Source organism: Tympanuchus pallidicinctus, unplaced genomic scaffold, assembly GCF_026119805.1.
Source record: "Tympanuchus pallidicinctus isolate F22 unplaced genomic scaffold, pur_lepc_1.0 scaffold17, whole genome shotgun sequence".
NCBI classification, from domain to species: Eukaryota; Metazoa; Chordata; class Aves; order Galliformes; family Phasianidae; genus Tympanuchus; species Tympanuchus pallidicinctus.
Genome location: NW_026294690.1, coordinates 9251573 through 9275908, shown reverse-complemented (window position 1 = coordinate 9275908; position 24336 = coordinate 9251573). Strand labels below are relative to the sequence as shown.

General features: G+C 44.6%; 1 protein-coding gene across 1 annotated transcript; it reads left to right on the top strand.

The window, feature by feature from the left end:
* The first annotated feature begins 1621 nt into the window (after positions 1 to 1621).
* On the top strand, positions 1622 to 12403 carry SEC61A1 (SEC61 translocon subunit alpha 1). Its single transcript, XM_052678790.1, has 12 exons — positions 1622 to 1754; positions 2864 to 2931; positions 3271 to 3336; positions 3435 to 3513; positions 4368 to 4499; positions 5246 to 5355; positions 5563 to 5716; positions 6422 to 6582; positions 6792 to 6989; positions 7402 to 7593; positions 9176 to 9252; positions 10083 to 12403. Exons 1-12 carry the CDS (start codon positions 1748 to 1750, stop codon positions 10267 to 10269), a joined length of 1431 nt encoding a protein of 476 aa, XP_052534750.1. The 5' UTR covers positions 1622 to 1747; the 3' UTR covers positions 10270 to 12403.
* Positions 12404 to 24336: the final 11933 nt, after the last annotated feature.

Here is a 24336-nt window from a genome sequence, read left to right as displayed (position 1 = left end):
GGAAGCCATCTTCTAAGGATAGACTTCTCACTGTGAAGGAGAAATAGAGTGAGGCCCTAGAGATTGACACTATCTATTTGTCAAAAGAACAATTACAATAGAAACAGTGGATTGACAAGCTTCCCCACAGACTCTCTCAAAAATGCCTAAGCTTGATTCCGAGATAACATCTGTGAGAAGACACCTTACACAGATGTATAAGATAAGCGGAGTCAACATTTCTGCAGAGGTGCTCATCAGCATCTCCACTGAGCATGGAGTCTAGACAGTGACCTACTCACCTGACTTCTCAGTGGCTAAAAGCAGAGAGCTGTTTAGATAAGAATAAAGCCACGTTATCCTTTCTAACTTAACCATGATCTGGCATAGTGATGTTATCAGCACCTCTCACAGCAGTTTCCCGTGTTTTAATAAATTCCACAAAATTCTGGCAGGTCATTGTTTGCTTCTATCTTTGATCCCAGTTGTTGCTTCCTTGTTCAGACTTCCACAAAATTACTGCTAATTCTCCTTTCTCTTCCACCAGTTGCCTTTGGTAAATGGTGTCAATCCCTGTGTTAATAAGCCAAAAAGATCTCATGAAGTAAACTCTGCCTAAGAGTGTGTAATTTGAAAAACAGCTGCTTCCTCAATAATTGGAAATGAGTGGGTAAAAACCATTCATAAATTGGAAATTTTAAAGCAAGCTCCACTGGCCAACGGCTGACTACAACAGTCTCAGTGCCATCAGTGGATATCTTTGATAACTCTTAGAAGAAGTGCGCAGTTTCAGAAGATTTGAGGCAGGCAGATATAACATCCACTACAATAAATGAATGAAAAGGAGAAGGGAAAAAAAAAATATCACCACCCATCAGGCAATGGAAATTAGGTCTGCTAATTTTAAAGTTAATATCAGGAAAGAAGAGATCAATTCATCAAACATAGCTAAGTGCCTAGAAAAGAACAAGGAGATTTGTGGAAACCACAGTGGATTTCACAGTCTTTATGCTGAGTACTTCTCTTGTATCAGCACCTCTATTTGCTTTCCTCCAACTTCTGTTTACCTTCAGCTTTCAGGGCAGCGATAAGTCCCTCTCTAAATGCCTGGAAAGCAGGCAGAACGTTGTGTTACTCTTAAAAACATCTTCAGCAAGAGGTCCATAGGACTACTTTTCACTTGTTGGAGTAGGGGTTGTTCGGGGGTGGGAGATTCACGATCCTTAATGTCCCTTCCAACCCTGGCCATTCTGTGATACAAACACATGCTACACGTCAGCACTTTTTGGCACAAAGCACAGCGCTGCACCTTTTTACCAGTGCTTTGTATTTCACAAGAGGCTCAGCTTTCTCCAGCTGTGTTAAACTCAGCCTGAGGCTCACGAAAAGGACAGACGTGGCACTGAGGGACGTGGTTAGAGGGCGCGGTGCTGATGCTTGGACTCGGTGACTTTAAGACGACACGATAAGATGGCGGCCAGGGAAGCTGACTACAACTCCCAGACTGCCACACGACTGGTTGCTTTCACCCACAAGGAGCCAATAAACATCAGTATTTCCCGGCGGGCGCCGCAGGCTGTGTGAGCGGTGCATGCTGGGAGTTGTAGGCGATTGGCCGGCGCGGGGGAAGAGAACAGCGCCTGCGCAGTGCGGGCTGCGGCGCGTGGCAGGAAGCGGAAGCGGAAGGGCAGGGGGCGGCCCGGCTCAGTCCTGACGTGTCCATCCCGGGCAGCCGCCGCAGCGCTCCGCGCTCCCATCCCCGGCCGCCATGGGGAGTGAGTATTGGGGTGTTTGATTGGGGCTGAGCTCTGTGCGGGTGTAGGGGCGGGCGGGGAGCCGTGCTGACGAGGTGCCGTGCTGACGGGGTGCCGCTCTGCCCGAGCCCGCCGGAGCCCCGGGCTGCGCTCTCTCTCTGCGGCCAGGCCTCGTAGGGCGGGCGGGCTCCTTCCTCAGCTCTGGAGGCTCCTTCTGCCTTTCTTTTTCTTGAGTGAAATAATCGTTTCCTGGGCACGGCAACTTCCTCCTGGAAGGAAGAGCCTTCTGAAAAGCGCCTCGTTATCATAGCTGCCAGCCTCTCCTACAGCTTGGTTAAGGCATTGAAAGCACAGCTAATGATTTGAGATGGAGCAGTTCTTTGTAAGTTAGTCGTAAAGCGTTATGGAAGTGCTGCCTTCCGTGTGGAAGTGGGCAGCCACCAAGAGTTCCAGTTCTGCGTTGTCTCAGTCCTTCAGATTCGTCCCCAAATGCACGTGTAGTCTGAGCCTGGCCTCGGGAAGTTCAGCATTAACTCCATTCAAAACTAGTTACGTGTGATTGTGGCCAGCGTGTGACTTTGCACATATTCCTATTTTGTGTGTGATTGTTTTGTTGTTGTGTTTTTTTTCCCTAAAACTGAGGCAGCTTTGACTTTTCTGATCGGGGAATGTGTCCTTGTGACAAGGGGGTGATCACTGCAGGAGCAGTTCTGTAAAGAGACTTGAAGTAGAACACTGTGTGTGTGGACACTGAGTAGGAGCTCTTGAGCTGTGTGGCCTGAAGGCAGCTGCTGATTTTAACCTATCTTCAGTGTTGGATTTCTTAAATATTGGTACTTGAGAGGCATTATGAAATTGAGTTATGAAGACATATATGTGTGCAAAACGACAGCCGGTTTTCTGTGCTGCCAACCTACTCATTAAAAGCAGAAGGCTGTCAATTTGTTCTTTTTTTGTTCTTCTGTGTTTCCAATCCATATTCTACTTATCTTTTCTGCATACTTCTGCATGAGAATTTAAAAAAAAAAAAAAGGCAACTTTTTTCTTAAACACAGCATTTAATTTTATTCAAGCTTTTCCTTGTGTTCTTTCTGTGTGCTTACTTTGTCTTTTAACTAATTTCCTTGCAGTAAAATTTCTTGAAGTAATCAAGCCCTTCTGTGTTATCCTGCCTGAAATCCAGAAGCCAGAACGGAAGGTGAGTTGGTGAAATTTCATTCAGAAGTTTATATCTGTGTAATATAAGATGCTTGGCATTGTGGGGAGAATGACAAAGGATGCATTTCTGTGGAAATGCTACCACTACCTTTAACTTACACAGACTTGCTTATTTGGGTTAAGGGTTCAGTAAAGATTTGGCTGCATGCAGGGCAGAAGGGATGAAAGTGAATTAGTTTGTTCAGTATCTTACACTTTGTTCCTTCAGAAGAAAATCAAATGCTCTGCAGTGTATCACTGAGAAAGTTTACTGGTTAACTAGATGTTGCTATTTTGGCAGCTTTATCTTCTTCAATGTGTTGTTTTGTTTTTCCTTTAGATTCAGTTTAAGGAGAAGGTACTATGGACAGCTATCACACTCTTCATCTTCTTAGTATGTTGTCAGGTATGCTTTTTTCCTGTTTGTAAGGAAGGGCTAAGATAGTGAATGGGTGTTACAAAGTCTAATTAAAAACTCTTTTCTTCTCTTGGTTGGATATTCAGATTCCCTTATTTGGCATAATGTCATCAGACTCAGCAGATCCATTCTACTGGATGAGAGTGATTCTGGCTTCTAATAGAGGTATGGTCAGTCTTCCAAGAGAAAATGTTTGTGACATGGAAGAAAACATTTTCAAATTTGTTCTTAATTTGTGGTTTATTTTATTGCAATGGGAAGTGGAACAAAGAGGAAAAAGTAATTTTATCTAATGTAAAAAAAATATAAGTCAGCGTGGGATTGGAAGGGCACACTTTCATGGACAAAATGACTTTGTAGCTGGCTGCAATCTATTCCGTGCAAAAACGAGGGAGCATTTGGTGAGGAAACAGAGACTGGGGAGAAAGAGTTCCAGCACTGCTGCTGGTACAGGATTCTGTGTACTTTCCAAGCTATTTCAGTCATACTGCAGCTGTATTTGCTTGCGTTCTGTTTTTCTGGATGATGTCTTTTCAGTCTGCCTCACCAAAGATTAAAGTCTGTGATTGTTTTATTAACTTCAGTTTATCAGAAAGGTTTTTAATGTAGATACAAATGAAGAATTGTGAGGTGATTTATGTGAGCGCTCCTGAAAAAAGCGTGGGCTTTTGTTTTTAAATTGTTGTTATTTGTTTGTAAATAAATAATGAAGTTACTGATGATTGTCAAAGACAGAGCAAATTCCTGCCTTGTCTTGTATACGGGAAAGCTGTTCCCAACACCAAAAGTCTTTTCCAGCAAATATGATTCTTAAGGTACTGAGAAGTACTGCATTACTTATTAAACCAACTTTAACAAGCTTCTGTTACCATGGAAGCCTCTTACATGTGTAGATATTTGGAGTTCTGTCTCATCTCTGTCACAATGCAAGGGGTGGAAAGTCAAACTTGGAAAGAAAGTGCTGGTGTGCACCATACCCACACACCTCTGAGGGTCACTGTGCTTCCTGTGTCTGGCAGGTACGTTGATGGAGCTGGGCATTTCCCCTATTGTCACTTCTGGGCTCATCATGCAGCTCTTGGCCGGTGCCAAGATCATTGAAGTTGGCGACACCCCAAAGGACAGAGCTCTATTCAACGGGGCACAGAAGTGTAAGTAGCAGCTGATGCTAAATGCCAAAGTAGGGTGATTTAGAATCTAACACTGACAACAGAACGTTGAAATTTGCTTTGGTCTCCAATGTTCAGTACAGGATATGGACTTCTGTCGTGCTGTGTGTTCATGCTGTGCTACAGATGTCTCTTTCTGCAGCCTTACTGGCTGTTCTTTGCCTTGTTAGCATTTGGTGTCATTTAGGTTTGTAGAGGAAGAATATCTGTGCAGCTGGCATTTGTGCTGCGATCTCATCAAATAAACTAAGCAATGTTTTGGGCACTCATAGCTTGAATTATGTTGGGTGATGTTTGTCCAAAAAAAAGTATCTATGAAGATGTTAGTTGCAGTAGTTGTTACCTTACACTTTCAAGGATGGTTCTTCAGCGAGATAGGATAAATGGTTTCAGAGCAATCTGAGTATTCTCAAATGTGTGGCAACAAAGCTCTTACTGATTTGTTTATGGGAAAGAAAGAATCATAACCGAAGTAATGTCAGTTCATCCTCAATTTTCAGTGTTTAAAGACATCTTTAGTAACTAAAAATACTTTTAAATCTTTGTTTCTGAAGTCTGTGCATACTTGTATTTTCAGTGCTAGATTTCAGAGAACAAACTTAACCTGCTCTTGAATGTTCTGTGACTTCTGTATTCCTTCCCAACTTCCACAAAGATGTGATGTTTGTCTAATTGTCCAGGACATAAATCTTCAGAACAAATACGTAATTGTTTTTTGTATTCTCCAGTGTTTGGAATGATCATTACCATCGGGCAGTCAATAGTCTATGTGATGACTGGGATGTATGGAGACCCGTCTGAGATGGGCGCTGGTATCTGCCTGCTTATCACAATTCAGGTAATTCCTACTCTTCCCTTCTTTTTTGTCCTCCAAAGGGGTCAAGGAAATCAGTGTTATGGATTCTCTCCTTACCCACGTGCAGGGAAGAGATACCAGTGTGCTTGCTTTCTCATATGTAGTCTAATCTTCTAAAAGGAATTAATTTTTTTTTTAACAAAAAATGAGAAGGAATGTGAGTAATGCTCCTGATTGTTTTTACTGCAGCTTTTTGTTGCTGGATTGATAGTTCTGCTCTTGGATGAGCTCCTGCAGAAAGGGTATGGTCTCGGTTCTGGCATCTCTCTCTTCATTGCTACCAACATCTGTGAGACTATTGTGTGGAAGGCGTTCAGCCCCACCACGGTGAACACAGGACGAGGTAATACTTGCATCAGAACTTCCTTATTTTCTCACGTGGAACATAAACACAGCAACTTCTCCCCACAGCCTTCTAAAATTCCGTCTCTTTACATCCCTTTATAGAATAGCACAATGATTTCTTAAAGTCAAAAAGACCAGTTTTTAATCCTGAACTCCAGTGTCATACAGTGCCACCATAAAACTTGATAGGGATGACTGCTGTTGTATTGCAGCTGCTGCCCAGCCTACTGACAAGTACCAGCTGTTCCTTTCTGTTCCTTATCTTACTCTTTGCTCCAAACCCCTTATTCTCCAAACCTGATAGGAGACAATCATGTTGCTGATGTATACTAGAAAACTGAAATGAAGTAATTGCATTTTTAAAATTCAAACAGTAGCCAATGGCTGACCACAAATAATACTAGAAATGTTGTCTCCCTGTTTGAAAATAATTAAAAAAAAAAAAAAAAAACCACACAGAACAAAACTTTGTGTAAGTAATTTTGTGTCTCAGGAGATCAGTGAAGTTATTCCATTTGGTGTTTGGGTGGTGATTTGTTCCTAGTTTCATACAGGGGGGATTTCTGAATGTGCCCTTAATATGAACAGGGATGGAAGTGATTCTGTTATGAGTCCTGTATCGTAGAAGAATGCTTAATTGGACAAAGCACTGAAATTTAAAGATATCATGCTTAACTTGAGTTTTTTTCTTTTTCCACCCAAGGCATGGAATTTGAGGGTGCCATCATTGCTCTGTTTCATCTTCTGGCTACTCGTACAGACAAAGTCAGAGCTCTTCGTGAGGCCTTTTACCGTCAGAATCTCCCTAACCTCATGAATCTGATTGCCACCATCTTCGTGTTTGCAATTGTAATTTATTTCCAGGTCAGTTGGCATAAAGAGAGTTACTAAGCTGTTTCTATGGAAAAAGATGTGTAATCTGCTTCTTGTTAAAGGAAGTGCAGTTGTTTTTTTAAATGTCATGTTTATTTTCTGCTGTTTTCAAGGCCTGGCCCTTTCAATTCAGGAGCTGTGGTACGGGTTCATGCTGTCAGGTTATAATAAGGGACTTTTCTCTTTTGGAAATTTTTCAGGGTTTCAGAGTGGATCTTCCTATTAAATCTGCTCGCTACCGTGGCCAGTACAACACCTACCCAATCAAGCTGTTCTATACTTCAAACATTCCCATTATTCTTCAGTCTGCCCTGGTGTCAAACTTGTACGTCATCTCCCAGATGCTTTCTGCACGCTTCAGTGGGAACTTGCTGGTTAGCCTGCTGGGCACTTGGTCTGTGAGTATTGCTGGTGATCTTCCATAGAGCTCTGTAGGAGTGCCATTAACAGGTGTACTTGGAGAGATGGTCTCTCTAAACACAAGAGCACATTTTAATGGCAGGTCACGTGGGTATGCTGAAGCTTCTAGATTAGCAATTTGTTAAATTGATGATGGTGTGTGAGACTTGCTGTAGATGTTGAATCTTCATTCAACTCTCACCATTCTTTACTGTCCTGGGGGTTCTTACTGTTCCTTATTGTATTCCATTTCCACATTAAAAACTGCTTATGATAGTAAAGTTGAGTCTTCATATGCTTCTGTAAGGATAATGAAATACAGTGATGTAAAGGTGGGATATAAACCCAGGATTAACTTTATGGCTGAGAAAGGGCAAGAAAACTGGTGACTAATTGCTTCCTTTTTTGTAGGACACCTCAGCTGGAGGCCCTGCTCGTGCTTATCCTGTTGGTGGACTTTGTTATTATCTGTCACCTCCAGAATCCTTTTCTTCAGTGTTAGAAGACCCTGTCCATGCAGTTGTTTATATTGTGTTTATGCTGGGTTCCTGTGCTTTCTTCTCTAAAACATGGATTGAAGTCTCTGGCTCGTCTGCCAAAGATGTAAGTTTAAAATGATAAATGATATCTTGATTAAAAACAGCAGATATACATACTGAGTTTTTCTTAGATTACTGTTAAGCTGGTGATCTTCACAGTAATTTTTATCATTTGTGTAAGCAGTGGTTTTGATTTTTGGATTAGAAAGAGCTTTAAAAAAATAACTGGGGAGAGTGAGGGAAAAATGAAACTTTTTTACTTATTTTTGCCCTCTTTACTGCTGTTTTTGAAAGCAGTGACAATAGCAAAAGACAAACAGGGTTTTTTTGTTAGCATTAGGAAACTTCTGACACTGCTACATGAAATCTGATGAGTATGAGGAAAGATCAGGTAACACTCAACGCTTTTAGTACCAAATCACAATTGCAGTGTGTACAAGGCAGTTGCCACTTAGGAACCTGCAGGTAAAACTTAAGTATCCATTTCTGGCATAAAGAGCTCATAGTTTGTTCTCAGGAAAGATTAACAAGAACTTTTTAACTTAAAAGATCTGAGTACTGAGAATGTAGTTCTGTGCATTATTGTATGTGTGGCTTCTTAAATTTCCTTTTGCTTCAAGATATTGAGTAACTGTAATTCTCCAGTTGGAATTGGAAAATGAGATGGAAAATATTTGTCATTGTGGTATATTTGTATTGTATGGTTTTGGGGCAGGAAATGAAGTTTGACAGCCATGTGGAATGGTTTAATCCATTCTTTAACAAATATGCAATAGTTGCATGGTGAGTTAACAGCAGGAGCACTCATTTGGGGTTTGCATCTGGCTGCTTGCTGTCAGACTGGCAAGGAGGCGCTTGCAGCCATTTATAGATAGAATTTCTTTCAGAATGAGTGGAGATACAACTTGTAATGCTTCAGTACACTTTCCTCATACTGAAGAAAAGCTGATGTAAACAAGATCAAAAATTAAAAATTGATAAACCATTACTTATGTGCACATTCACAGTATGGTGGAAAACTGGTAGCTTAATCATCTGCGAGTACATTTAATTGGGTTACAGGCAGCTTTAGAAGCTCATCTACAAGAGTTTCAGTTCCTGTCAGTAGTTAGATGTTAGCAGGACTCAATTGTAATCCCATCCACTTGCAGAAATACCATTTAAGAGTAGTTTTCCAAGAAACAACCCTTTCTCAGTCATTTCCCTTCTAGTATAGTCTCACAAATAGCTCAGCTGAATGTGGGAGACTGCTGGAATGCACACTTCATAAGATGGTTTTAACAACATCAACTAAACCCTGACCAGGAGAGAGTAGAGACTTAGTGCTAGAACAGGACTTGTATTTACTATGGGAACAGTAATGGTGTAACAGGTGTAGCTTGTAGTGTGTGGGACAGCCACGGGTTTCCATGTTCTTGTTTCCTCAGTAGGACTAGAACTATCCAAGGAGCTTTGCATAATTGACAGTATGGAGAACTGCCTCTGACTGCAGTCTGGATTATCCCGAGTTGAAATACTGGCTGTTTTTGTGTGTGAAAAGAAAACACAAGAAAGACCAGTAACTCACTGAAATGCCTTGCTCTGGATTCTGTGGACTTGGCTAATAGTACTAACCTAACCTGACTCCTTTTCTTTATTCGATGCAGGTTGCCAAACAGTTGAAAGAACAGCAAATGGTAATGCGAGGCCACAGAGAAACTTCAATGGTACATGAACTGAACAGGTGAGCTGTGCCCTTCACAAGTTGCTTATGCAAAGTGTGGGAGAACACATTGTAAACTTTGCTTAGACTGACATTTTCTGGACCCTAGTGCATGGCTGTTCTTTAAGCTTTAGGGTTCTGTGCATGGGCATGGAGCACTGCCTCTCGTTAATAGCTGGACTTGCACAGCAGGATGTTGTTGCCTTGCAGTTAGAAAACATGCTTGAACTCCAGAGCTTTTATTTTATTGTTGTATTTTTCCTTATGTCAACCTTTATAGGGAAGTTAGTAATGAGAGTGGAAGTATACTACACTTCAATCTGACGAACAGCACTTTAAGATTGTTCATGTGTCTTAAGAGTACTGCTTTCTATGTACTCCTGTCTAAAACTAGCAGCTACTTAAATCCAGTAGGTGTAGAGGCAAGCAGAGATTGATTTAGATGAATCATGTTACAGAAATATTATTGCAACTTTCGATTTCAATCATCTGCAAATGTCTTGAGGATCTAACATTCATTAACATGTGCTTAATTACCTGGTAGACTGAAATGCCTTCTCAGCACATTTTTTTCTTTCCATTCAGGCTGGGTTTTCTTTCCTTACCAGGTGTACTGGTCCTAGTGTACAACCCTTCTCTGGGATTAGTGGACCTATACCAGAAGAGAGGATGCCTCCATGGTTTAGATTATCTGTGTTTCATTTTTCTCAGTGGGACTGGCTTCCTAGGAAACACCCATCTCCTCGATTTAATACATTCCATGGTTCCCATACAGTGATAATCCTGTTACATTTACCATAATCTTGAGCTGATTCTAATAGCACCTTTTGTATTCACACCTTGTTTTACAGGTACATTCCTACAGCTGCTGCATTTGGTGGCCTCTGTATTGGTGCCCTCTCTGTGTTGGCAGACTTCCTTGGGGCAATCGGGTCTGGAACTGGGATCCTGCTGGCTGTCACCATCATTTATCAGTACTTTGAGATATTTGTAAAGGAACAGAGTGAAGTTGGCAGTATGGGAGCTCTTCTTTTCTAAACCTAGCTTCTCATGGACCCAGGAGAGAAGGGAACAGCACTCTCTAAAGTATCCAGATGCAAGGAAGTAACGTAAACTTGAGAATGTCATTCCATAGGAACACATCTTTTAATAATGTTTCTGAAGCACGTTTCCTTATGTTCAAACTTTTCTAGCATACTGTTTGCATTTTATAAATTACTGAGGAAAAATGTGCACAATTTTTTTAATGAAAATTGTTTCTTAATTATGTGTTAGGAGAATCAGCTTTCTGAATTGGATTTAGTTCAACAACTCTTGGATTTTTTTTTATCCCCTCTAAAAATTAGTAAACCTGAAACCTTTGCAGGTTTTAATAACTGTGGGTAGGGTTGAATGTTTGGAAGGGTTTTTTTTTTCCCATTTTATTTTTTTTTTGCAGCTCCATTGCAGCAGTAGTGAGGAAAAACCTCTCCCCCTAATGCTTGAGTTCCGTAACTACAATTGTAAGCACAAACAGCGTTTAATATGTTCAGTTTTGTGATGTATTTTTGTTCAAATACGGCAGATTTGGGAGGCAGTTGCTTCTTTTCACTCTAAATAGCACCTCTAATTCCAGAAGTCTTGCAATTACTGAGCTGGACATTGACAGATCTCAAATATTGTCTTGAGGCTTGTCAGGGTTTGGTAAGAGAATGTGTTCTTTCCCATCACTCTTGTCTGTAAGCAGAAAACTCAGGTCAGTTGAGTCTGTGCCAGCATCTGTGCCTCAGGAATGGCACCTTTTGAAACTTGGTAGTATGGCAGATTTGTGAAAACCTTTTAGTTAGGGCTCCTTGCCATTAGCTCTAGCACTTCTAGTTCTGATGCTAACTGAAAGAAATACATGTTATGGAAACTCAGATGCAAATCTGCTTGCATCCTTTTCTGAAGGTAGGTTTCATCAATTTTAAAAATTCTGGTTGTACAGTTGTCAGGATGTTACCTGATTGTATCTGCATGTCTGGTGAATTTTGAGTCATGCTCATGCAAAGGAGTGTGAAGAGAATGTCTTTTTTGCCTAGAATTCTTGTATTTAGTTGTAGATATGAGACCCTTGTCATGTAACAGAGTCACGCAGAGGAGGCTTTTCCATCATACAACTGTGTTGACCTGAATGGTGCACTGAAAAGTACTTCTACAGAAGGTATTGGGACCCCTTTTTTTTCTACCATCATATTTCCAAAATGGAGAAGTTGACAGTAGAAGACTTAATTTTCCATTTAAATTGTCGGTACTAATTAGGTGCCTAGGACCAAATGCCAATCTCTGTGTACGGGTCTTGTAAATCTTGCCAGTGTTGGACAACATGGGAGCCAGACTTAGAAGTCGTGATGTTGGGATGTTTCACAGCTTCACGGCGCCTTGTGTGCAGTTGTGTGTTGTGCCAGCAGTGAGTGCTTTGCTGCTGCTCAGAGTGGTGGGACTCTTACATTCCCGAGAAGCACAGATGACGTCCAGAAGCCCTTGATGATGTATTGAGCTCAAATACCAAATGCATGAGAATTCTGCAAGCTCAGAATGAAATACACCTGTCTGTAAGAGTGAAGGCCTCGGGGAAAGGATCACAGTGGGGAAAATGAACAAAAGGATTGGGATAAAGCATCTGAAATGCTCACTGCCAGCTGTTCACTGTTGATTCACACTACTTTCTGTCACTTTCCTGTCTGTTTTTTTTATAAAGTACAGGCATGCCGTGGTGTGATTTTGATGTGAAATCAGGGACAGTTAAAAGTGGCTGACTGGAGAGGGAGGGAGTATGGTGTGGTTCTTTTTCTTTTGGAGTTTTTTTAGTTGGTTTTCCAAGAAGTCCAATGTGATTTTTTTTTTCCTTTTTTTATTATTTGTAATAAAAAGGACTCAACTTCTGCATGTGCAGTTCTGGCTGGGCTGGAGCTGGACGTGTATTTTTGACCATATCATCTGTTTTCACTGGTTGCTGTTTAGGCCATCAGCTCCTGAGTGTCCGAGCAGCACGTGTTCTATGCATCTGTACTTTTGTTGTCCAGTGCTGGAGTCTTTGTTATTGAGCAGCTGTGTCCTGGGAGCAGGACCTGCTGCTCATACAGTGGGTGTTCACAGAACAATGCCTAAACAATCTGCTTTATAATGAAATAAAGTACATCTTTGGAGCTAATGCTTGGTCCGGTGCTTTCAATACCACGATCCTAAGGATTGTGGAATACTCTTACCTGCCCAAAATACTGGAAAAAAGGATCCCTCTCAGAACAGCTGTTCAGAGTGTAAAAGAAAAAAGTGGCATTTGCTCCAAGACCTTTCAAGAAAGCTTGCTGAAATCGCAGTGCCTTAGCCGTTCCTGTGGGCTTTCCTGTTCCGCAAGTGTTGCATTTCAAAAGGTGCTGCGCAAGTGAATAGTGGGAAAGTCATGCACGGGTTCCACGAAAACAGTTTTTGTAACAGCGCTTGTCTTCTGCTACAACTGTTGTACTTAAAATAATGGGGTGCTAATTGGAGCAGGAAAAGTCAAAGGTCAGTGATGTCCCGATGCTTTTTAGCCAACTGACAGCAATCTGCCCAAGGTTCCTTAATTCAAATACCCTTTGCAGGAGCCTTGGCTGAGATTCTGGTCGTTTATAAAGTCGCTTCCAAGAAACATGCATTAGTAATAACTGTCATTGCTGCAGGAGTGTTAGGTAATCATGTGCATCATCCCAAGTAATTGGAGTTACATGGAGAGGAGTCGTGCAGAGGACAGCTACTTGAGGTACCAACATAAGGCAGTGCTTGAGGTCCTCTTTGGGACAGTAGTATTTCCAGAAGAAGTCCTTGCACAACTGCTTCTTTTGACCTGCAGAGGCCATGTGAAAGCTTGTAAAGCTTTTGCCACTTAAGCAGTGAGTGTTTGATAGCTCACTGCTATTCAGGAAGTTGTAGATGCCCCCCAGTTTATATAGCAGTTCGTGTATTCCTAAGGCTTTATCTCCGTGCCATTTTGAGACAGAAAAAGATTCCGTCGTTTAACAAACTTCAAAACTATGTTGTGGGGTTTTGCAGCCAAAATGATTTTTTTTCACGGCTATGATGGTTGTTGCTTTCTTTGTGGAGTGCTTCGTTACTGCGCTCCCTTCATTTCCACTGGGATAACCCTGCCCTATGCTGTAAACAAAAGGTTGTTTGTGGAATAGATTTAGCAATGGGCTTTTGGTAAAGGAGGAAGCAGAGTGGTAGTAACTGCTTTTCCTAATTGTTCTCCATTGCAGCAAAGAACACTAAGCCTTAGGTGGCCTTGAGTTTTATTCCAGCTTTGGGGACATTCGCACGGGTTTTTGTAAGGCTGTTACTGGCATGGCGTGACACAAGCGACAGGTCCTCAGTTGCCCCGTGCTGCCTGGAATACTGAAACTCAGGTCCTCCATCAACCCTCACTCCCTGGAATACCAAAACTCAGGTATCCCTGTGTGCCCACAGAGCATTCCCATTGTTCCTCAATCCAAGGTGTGATGGCTGCAGGGCGATTTCACCCTGTAAAGTAGAGTGCTTTCAGAGAGAATCTGCGGGGAGGGAGAGCAGCGACAGCTCTGAAACTCCTGTTTGATGTGTGCTTGGATGGCCTGCTGTCTCAGTTCCTCTGGCTGCTCCCACTGCCAGCTTTCTGACATGAAACCCCAGCCTTCGCCTGCTTCCTGCCTGGAAAGGTCACAGCTTGAACTGCGGCCAGCAGCGTTGCTGGCACCTTCCCAGCTGCACAGGGAGACGTGCAGGTGTTCAAACAATGCCTGCCTGTTAGGGGGGCTCAGGGCTGTGCAGCCCCACCAAGCCTCGCTGAAGGACGGGTGCTGGCACGGCACAGGGGAGCATTTGCCCGCCTGGTGGCAATGTTACACTGCGAGTCAAGGTTTGCAATTTGGAAGAGAGCAGCGAAACATGTATTAAATCTGTTCTGAACGTGTGTGGGGTCGTTTTTCCTTTGCTGTTACGCTTATGGGTGTCCTGCAACGTAAAAAGTTGGGGATGGAGTTCGCTATTATTTCTAGGTTCTAGAATCAGGGCCAGGACTGAAGGAGCTTAAAGCTGAAATGCAAAAATGTTCTCCTCTTACGGTGTTTATAATAGTTAGAATACAGTCTATTGTTTTTCAAGCCTGCTCAGTGTCAGAGGTGGCTGCTGAGACAGTCGCATCGCCTGCTGAATATTGCTCTACCATTTAGCCTAGACCAAGACAGTCAATGGGATTGGAAAGAAAGCGAGAAAAGTAGCATTTAAAACCAAAATCAATATTCTAAGCTGGGGACCTAATTAGTCAGCAGGACAGTAAGCTGCTGCTTTATGGCACACGACTGCACGGATCGGCTAAAATCGAAGCTCTTCTGTGGGCCAGGTTCTAACAATCCCTGGCTATCACTAATGTGATGCTGGCCAAGCTGGCAGCACCTAGCAGAAAGGAAATACCCCAACAACTGGCAGAGGGGCTGCAGTCTGGATGAGCACAGAGGTGGTGTGCTTTGTCACCATGCAGCGGGCTGTCAAGGTCAGAGTTGGGATGCCGACACAGATAGTTCTTGTTGGAGAAACGGGAGGCTTGGCAGTCAACCTTGCAGCAACACAAATACTTGAGAGCTTGAAACAGATGTAAATAAAAGCCTTTATCTGCATGGTGCTCTTAGGGCTTTAGTAAACCTGTGGTTTGAAGCTTTATAAAAGGAAAAGGCTGCTTCAGTCATAGCAAAAAACTCAGTGAGCAGATCATGCTGTGCGATTAACATCAATGCTCAAGCATGAGCTGTATTTTTGCTTAAAAGCTTCAATTTTTCGACAAGAACAGGGAAACTTTGCTGCAGTTGAATTCCATAGGGCTGCAGAGCAGCACCTAATGCCTCTAGAGCAAGGGATCACTCTGGGCACAAGTGTCATTTATTGGGTGATTTGGGGTTGTAGAGCTCAGCTGCAGAGAGTAAAGGGTAGGGGTGTGGTGATGGGGCAGCTGGGAGAAGTGATCCAGGATAGATGTGTCCTTGTGAGGCTGTTCTGGTTGGGGTGATGTGTCTGACTCAGAGGGGTGTACATGAGGATGCTCCTAAGCTCTGGTGTTTTGCCCATGACCAACTGTGAGTGTATTGCTGTGATGGTGGTGGTAAAGGTTGTGTGGAGGTATCTGCTCTTGAATTTTGCTATTTGCAGATAGCTGTGTGTACCTGTGTGCTGTAGGAATAGAATTCTGATCTGTATTCTGTATCCCAAACTGATCCAGTGCTGCCTTTCCCCTGTATGGGATTTCCTCTGTTTCTGTGGCTGTAGAACTTGTAAGACAGGGTTGTGCGTTCATTAGAAATGCTCTGAGAAGGACTTGGTTTCTCTTCAAGCTCTTGAGCTTGGAATTTGAACTGGTGCTTCTTTTAAAAAACAAATATTTCTACAGTCACCTTGCCTGGGAACAAGAGCAGCCTCTTTTGCTTTGTGTAACCCCAGCCAGAAGAGGCATTTAAAGGTGGGTGTCTTCGGTGCTGAGCTTTGAGTTTGTTCAGTGCCTCCCGCTTCTGAAGTAGCGTGGAAGTGGAAGTAAGCAGACGTGTGGGATAGGGCTCATCTCATTGAGTGATGAAGCTCAATCACATGAGCTTAACACAGCTCACTGCATAACTAGGAGCTGCTAATTAATAACTGGTGTGCTTTGTTGTGTCCTTAATCCTAAAATCAGTGCGCCAGCAGCAAGCTCCAGCTTGCAGTAAGAAGAGGGGTCAGAGAATCAAGCGGTCCATGTGCCAGTGTGGTTGTGCTGCTCTTTGTTCCACCAGAAGTGCTGAGAGATCACAGCCTTGATGTAATTTCATCCCTGTAGAGTATCTGTGCTCCTCCAGGGAGCGTTTCCCTATGCAGAGCACGTTAAGCAGCGGGCAGAGCTCTGAGTGCCCACAACTCATCACCTCTAATGCTTTACTGTAGGAGGAGACAAAAGTATTTGTCTGTGTTCTTGGTTCTTAAAAGATCAACTCAACTCTGTGTTGTCTGCCTAACTAGAGGTGGCATATTTCTGCTAGCTGGCTTCTAGAAGGTGCTGCTGAAGAAATGATGCCTTTGCCTGTTGCTGACCCAATGAGCCTGATGGCTGTCACACCGCTGCACACCTCTACCCTCCTGCAGAGGAGGGGCTCAGAGCCCAACCAGCCTGACCTTGTCTGTCTACAGGGATGGGGCACCCACTGACTCTCTGAGCAGCCTGTGCCAGTGCCTCACCGCCTTCATTGTAAAATATATCTGATTTTATACTCAGTCCATCCCATTCCTGCAGAGCTGCAACAAGGAGTTAGTTTTTGTGCCTCTACAGAAACAGGAAGGTGCTGCTGGCAGAGAATTGGCACAGGGAGATGGGCAAGGATGCACTCTGTCCCTGCCCGGAGCAGTTGGCTATTGGTTAATGTCCCTCTGGCTGCCCATTAGAGTTCATTTTTTCTCATACTGGGATTTGTTAATGTTCACATTCTGAAGCATTTGCATAGGGAAAAACAATCACAAAAGAGCAGCGAAGTATGTAATGAATCACCGCTACGGCTTTTGCGCTTCCCTCCACCAAGCGTTTCTGTCATTAATAACGCTCTGTGAGCTATCTGCTATCTCAAATGCTGGATAGCATTCTGCTGGCCTGCAGGTTTCCTGTGCAATCTGTTTCCCAAATGCATAGCAAACATCCAACCAGACCCAAAGCGCCTGTGCCTTATGCCAGGCAGCTCCGCTTCTCCCTCGTGACCCCCCACAGGAGGGTGGTGGAGGAAGACCTGAGGGTGTGGGGAGCAGGATAGGGCTGTTCCCCTCCAACAGTATGGCAGGAAAGGTGTCCGGTGCCCCTGAACTGGTGGTGATACGTCTGAGTGCTGCTGGAAGGTCCTTGGATTAGACAAAGTGAATTCACCCTCTGAAAAATCTATTCCCATGGACAGGACCCTTTAGGAACATGGAGTTATCGGCCCCTCTAATCTTTGGTGCCCATCACCTGTACCCAAGTTGGTGCAATACAGATGTCCAGGCGGGTTGCAGCCGTTCAATAACGCTGCTGCTCCAGATCCTCTCATTAATACTGAGCTGGAGCACATCGCTCCTGGTCAGTGGTCTGGAAAACTGAATGCAGCTCCAGGACACGCAGGATGCTGGTGAGAGCAGGAGAAGGGAAATGCTCCTGAATCTGTTGCTTGAGCTAAACTTTGTCTTGCTCGCTTTTATACTGATGGAAAAAAAACTGTATTAAGCATGATTACACAGCCGAAGGAGTATTATATTTATCAAATAATGTTTCTTTTACCATATTACATTCAATATACCCACCACACTGATAATGGGATTGCACTGCATGTAAAGAGATGAGGAGTTGTTTGCTGAACCCTGTGAGATGCTGAAGATGGGACTGCAGGTGTGAATGTAAGGGTTTGAGTGATACTCACACAATTCCATGTGGATGGTTTCTCCACAGCAGCTGCAGTACCACAGCCGTGTCCCAGTGTGAGGCACGCAGGGCACGCAGGGCAGAGCTGCACTGGCAGCTTCATATACCCTAAATGGCCAAATGTTGCATACTGGCTTTCAAATCTCCCTTCCAAATGAACAAAGTAGTTACTTGTGTGAGGTCACTGGAAATTACGTCTTCCTTTCCATCCCTGACGGTGCTCAAGGCCAGGGTGGATGGGGCCCTGGGCAAGCAGAGCTGGTGTGGGGCAACCAGCCCATGGCAGAGGTTGGAGCTGGATGGGCTTTGTGGTCCCTTCCAACATGAGCTGCTCTAAGGCTGGAAGAAGTAACGCAGAACCTGCTGACCAGCTTTGGCCTGGCAGTTTAGGAGGAGTGATGCTCTGTGTGATGCACCCTGCTCATGTGGTGAAAGCAGGATGTGGCTGTGTTTTGTTGCACAGCCTCTGGGCTCTGCATGTTCTCCTGTGACCCAGGCTGAGCTTGTTACCCAAGAGATGCTGGGATCTGTCTTCTTCACCTGAATGGGGCACTCTGCAGATGCAGAGATAAGAAAGGGAAGATATATCTAAAGGGAGGCTAGGAGAAAGAAGGGGACAGGCTCTTTAGCATGGTCTGTTGTGACCAAGGGCAAATAGTTTCACACCAAAGGAGGGAAATTTAGATTGGCTATGAAGAAGGTTTTTTACAGTGAGGGTGGTAGGGCACCATGCCTGGAGGCAACCAAGTCAGGCTGGATGGGCTCTGAGCACCTGATGGAGCTGTAGGTGTTTCTGTTCATCGCAGGGAGGGTTGGACCTCATGGCCTTCCAACTTGGGTGACTTCATGGTTCTGTGTCTTCACTGAATCCTCCTTCTTGTTGAAGTGGGAAATGCTCCCATGTAGCAGGACGAGTCCTGTTCTTCAGGAGATGTTGTGGATATCCTGGGATCCCAAATGAGGGTGCTCACAGCCCTGCTCATCCTTCTGTAGGAGTGAGCCCTGCAGAGCACTGTTCTGGACTGCTCAAAGCCCAGCACTGGCAGTTCAGGAAGACCTGTTTTCTCTTCAGGGCTGTACTTCTTCCAGACTTTTCTTTACTGTGGGGTGCTGCTGTTGCTGTCCTCAGAGCCTGGCTGCATCTCACTGATGGGGCAGAGCAGTGGAAGCACTACTAGACTGGGCCACTGTAAAATACTCTTTATCAAAAACAAACATTGCAAAGAGTGCTGTAATTCTTTTGACCCCCTCTCCTTTTTTTTCTTTTTTTTTTGTGAGAATATATCCACTGTTTAATTAATTTGGTTTAATATCTCTCTCTCTCTCCAGACTTTCTGTTCCAGCCCTGCTGTGGGCGCTGTGGGCTGAGTGACAGCCTAATAACCTGCTCCGAGGCCGGTGGCAGGTGTCCCAGCACCCCTATTGAATGCCACCATCCAAAAAAAAAAAAAAAAAAAGGAAAAAAATTATCAACAATCTTCCTTCAACAATGATTTATTATTGCCATAATTTGCCTTGGTACAATGAGGCGCGGAGCATATTTCTGCACCCGGCTGACAGGGGTTTGATGGCTCCAGGTTCCTATTTTATTTAGTCTTGAGACTAATATGATTTGGTTACCCTCCCCACCCAACCTTTTCTCATTTTGTTTTGTTTTCTATGAGCGTGTGTTTCGCATAACCCTGGGCCGGCTGACAGCGCTTGTAAAAACCAGAAGTCGATCTCGCGGTGGCTTTTCACCATTAATCAAGCTGCCTGGAATTGGAAAGTAACACTGACAGGCTTTTATCTTGGCGAGAAGGAGGATGGCAGATGTATTTTATGGTGGATGAGCCTTCACGGCTTCTATTAGACGGGGACTTCAGCGGTACAAGGTGGTGCTTGGGGGGAGCGAGGGGGAGGAACAGCCGGGAGCAGCCTATAGATAAATAGATCCGTCCGTCAGGCGATGCGGAGGTCTCCAGGCGGCCAGCCATTGTAGGTGACAGAAAAGGCAATCAAAGACAAAACAAATCAAAAGGTACATCTTATCAGCAGCAGGCCAGCTGGACTTCCACCGCACTCGGAGGCCCCGCGGAGGGCAGGAGAAATTAATCGTGCTGTCGAGGCCGGAGAAATTGTCGCCGCGCGGGGTCCAAGTTCAGCCAGCGGAGGTGGCCAACGCGCGGGAAGCGGAGAGAGCGCGAGTGCCGCCGTCCCGCCGCGCTCCCCCCGGCTCCTGACATGTGCATTCATCGTGCGATGATAGCTCGGCACCTATGATTGGTACCTTTAATAATATAGCCCTCGCTCAGCTGTCAGGCTGGAAGAACAATTTTTCCTCCCGCTTTCCCCTGATGCAAAGATACATCGGTAATGAGAAGGGTGACGGAAAGTGGGAGCGTGGGGAGCCGAGGAAAGTTTGGAGGAACATTAATCACAAAATGAAGCTGGAGGTGATGTTGGGAGAGGAGTGCTGTGAGCCGTGGGATCTGCCGTGCTCCTCCTTGGGGCCCAGGCTCCTTTGCAGCCCCTTGGAGCAGCCACGGAGGTCCCTTCATCCCCTACTGCACAGCCTGTGTGCTGCAGCCCTTGGGTAAAACCAGCACAGCTCATGCGTGCAGTGGGTTTGCACTGAGTGCAGAGGAGCAGGCGGCTCTTTTGCCGAGAAATGAGGTTACAAGTCCCAAGAGCTTCACTGCAGCAGAGATTCTGATCTGGGCGATGTGGCAGTAGTGCTGGAGCAGGAGGTAATTGTCCATCTATACTCAGCTTTAGTGAGGCTGCACTTTAAGTGCTGTGTTCAGCTTTGGGCCCTTCCCTACTAAAAAGATGTCAAATCCCAGGAGCACGTCCAGAGAAGGGTAACAGAGCTGTGAAGGGTCCAGAGCACAAGTCTTTATGGGGAGTGGCTGAGGGAACTGGGATGGTTCAGTCTGGAGAAGAGGATGCTTGGGGGAGATCTTATCACTGCTTGAAAGGAGGTTGTGGTGAGGTGGGGGTTGGCCTCTTCTCCCAGGTAACAGTGATAGGGTGGGAAGCGATGGCCTTAAGTTGTGCCAGAGGAGGTTCAGGTTGGTTATTAGGAAAAAATTCTTTTCAGAAAAAGTGCTTGGGCACTGGCATAGGCTGCCAAGGAGAGTGGTGCAGTCACTGTCCCTCGAGATATTCAAGAACTGTGGAGATGTGGCATTGAAGGCTGTAGTTTAGAGAGTTCACAGGCATGGGCTGATGGTTGGACCAGATGATCTTCTTGGTCTTTCGAACACTAATAATTCTATGACTCCAGTTTTGGATCCAGCTGGACCTGATCCTCAAACTTGTCCTCCTCAGAGCTGTGTGGCAACTGTTCCATTTCCCCCAGGAGAAGTTCTGCCTTCCAGGCACAGTACCCCTGGTGCATGGTGTGACCCATAAGGCTCCTGCTGTTTGGAAGATGTCTTTGTGTCAGCCCAAATCCCTGAGCCCATGGTGGCATGGTAATGCTCTGAGCCACTGCCCATGGCTGCGCCAGCACCCAGCCTTGCACTGCAGCATGCGACCCCCAAAGGCTCCTGCACACCCACCCATCATGGCCTCTCTCCCTGCCTTCATCCACATCCCCTGATGCCACCATTTTGAGATCACCTCCCCAAGCAATTGCTCCAGTGCTGGGTCAGGAAGGGAGCCCTGGGCGGCATTTCCCAGTGCTGGGGAGAGCAGCAGGCTTGTATCTGCTGCACTTAAGGATTATGTCTGTTTTAATTCAAGGGATAAGCAGTGACATCCCCCAGTGTGGTTTTCTCCTGCAGTTTCCAGCAGCTTTCCCAGCTGCCCAGCCCTGTGCTGCGGTTGTTGGTCCCTCCCTCTGACGAAGCCCTTGGGCTCAAATTCTTTAGCATTAGTATTTGGCAGCCATTCTCTTATTCTGTCTATTTGCTTACTTGTACCTACAATTGATTTACTAATCTGCATCTGTTTTTATTTTTACCCTAATAAAAGTGGGGATTATGACTAAATCTGGATCAAAGGGGTTTGTCTGTTCAAGCAGAGGGTGCTGGTTTCTGCGGCCCGTCATCCTAAACCCCAAAGTATCAGCAGGAAGCAGGGAGGGTTAGGCACTGTGCTGGGAAGGGGGGATTTGTGTTCTGTGCAGCTTCCAAAAACTGAATGGTGGTCGCCTTCATTGAGAAGGCAAAAAGCAGGCATCCAACCTGGGAACCAACTGAAGTTACTGGGAAGAATTTCTTCTCAGTGGTTGGGCATGGGAACAGGCAGCCCGGGGAGGGATGGAGTCACCATCCCTGGAGGTGGTCAAGAACCACAGAGGTGTGGCTGTGAGGGATGTGGGCAGCGTTGGTGGTAGGTGGATGGTTGGACTGGGTGGTTTTGGAGGTCTTTTGCAAAGTTAATAATGATTGTAAGGGATGAGGTCATGTTTACATCATATTCATGGTCATGGAAAAGCTCGGATATGTTGTAGCATGTTCATAGCTCTTGCAAATGGGATCAACTTGTCCCTTAATCACATCAAAGAAATCAGGTTACGATCTGGCTGCTGTAGCACCATTCCACTAAGATGATTATGAGCAATTCGGTCCCATCTGCAAACATCTTAATGAACTGGGGGAACTACTTTAGCAGAGTGTAACCCCCAGCTGCAGCCACGAACAAAGCAGTCGCTCATGTTTGGCAGATGTCTCCTGGACTGGACGCAAAGTCTGTAGCCAGTTCCCAGAGCTGTCACCGAGCACTTGGGTCTTTTCTTTCAAAATACATGAAATGTTAAGCAGGCAAAGCTCATGCTTGCTTCTGCACTACAATGCTGGGCCAGAGTGGTTCACTGAAACTGCTGCTTCCTGCCCCGATTCAGGGTCTGTCTGGGTAGAGGATGGTCAGGCTAGATGAGCTAAGTGGCCTTTTCCAACCTTACAATGACTGTCATTCTATCAGTGCGCATGGTGGTGATGGGTTGATGGTTGGACTGGATTTTTTTAGTGGTCTCTTCCAACCTTGGCTCGTGGCAGGCAATGCCTTGGCCCCCTGCATACTGGATTTAAGTGTGCCCATGGTTCTGGAGCAGGATCTAAGCATGGCACTGCTTTGTAGCTGGAAGGAAATCACAGCTTATAATATTCAACTGGTTACTATAACCCCCACCCACCCCAGGTTTAATATTAGACCTATTTTTCACGTTGAAACCGAAATAGTACAAAATATGGGCTTGCTGTAATTGTTGTTAGATTATGTGTCACCCTGATAAGATGTAACAAATATTTTCCTACCCAGCAGGGCCCGTTTCCCTGCATGTAATGGATGGAGAAACTTCTCACAGTGTGCAGGCAATCGGTCGTAAAAACTTCGCTTAGAAGATTAATGCAAGAAGTGCAACCTTTGTGGGGAATAGGGGGGAAAAATTAAAATAATGTTTTGTCTTTTCACATTCAGTATTAATACTCAAACTTCTTTGGTGGGCTGTGTGCCCCTTCCTGCTTCCAGGGGCAGCTCTGCCAAATAAGTATGTGGTTTTTTTTTCTTATGATCCTTCATTGGTAGCTGTTGTATGTGGTGCAGTGATTCTTTCAGCAGAACTATTTTTATCAGTAATATGAAAGACTATTTTCATGGGCAAAGCTTTGACACCCATAAGTCAGCCAGACGTCACTTAATAGGCTAGATAAACATTCGCTCGCCATTTAGGGTGGAAGGATTTTCCCTTTATATCACAGCTTTATGTCTTTGGTAGACACTTAATGGCTGTTAAAAGATGGCATGCTGGGGGGAGTCCTCCAGAACCAGTGCAGAGGCAACACAGGGGCTTGTTTGTTGTACAAACATCAGCACAAGCAGAAATGGGGGAGGGGTGGTCAACTTTCCCTGTTGAAGGATTGGAAAGCTGCAGGGTTTTTTCTGTTATTTCCCTTCCCTATGTGTAATTAAGGCCTTATTTTCTTGCAAAAGTCCACTCCTCGTTGCCTCAGCAGGTCTTCTGCCACCATGTGAGCAGGGCACCAAGGGATCAGGCTGCCCAGGGAAATGGTGGAGTCACCTCCCTGGGGACGGGGCACTGAGGGAAGCGATTTAGTGCTGTATTTGCTATCTTTGTTCATTTGGAGTCAGTAAGAGAGAGGTCCCTGCAGGTTTGAAAGCAGGATTGCTCCTTGGCCAAACGTAGTCAGAGATCAACAACAAAAAAATTCATTCATTGAATATCTCTGTCACTGCTGTTTAGTTACAGATGTAGAGAATGAAGTAGAAAGATTATTTAAAGCACAGAAGATAATTAGGGCTGGCTGGCAGTACTAAAATTCATCTTGGAGAATGGGACAGATTTTCACGTGACCATGATGTAGAATGTGATCAAAACAATATTAAATCCAAGTGAACACGAAATGGTTTAAAATCACTGAAGTTTGTAGTAAAAGATGCGAGGTTAGTAATGAAAAGGAGTTTTTTCTTATATCACCTACTTGTGTTACACAGATTTGTCCAAGATTTTAAACTTTAAAGCGTTTGTTCTGAGTGCTGTGAGGAACTAAAAGTATCTGCATCTAACAGAAGGAAACGCGCTTTGTGAAAAAGCAACTGAAGCAAAGTTCATAAAAATCTGTGCAGAGCAGAATTTCAAACCTTAATGACCAGGCTAATTCTTCTCACAGTTGTTCTGCTAACTCTCTTGTCTGTGTGGACATCAAACACTTTTAGCTTGCAATTGTTTT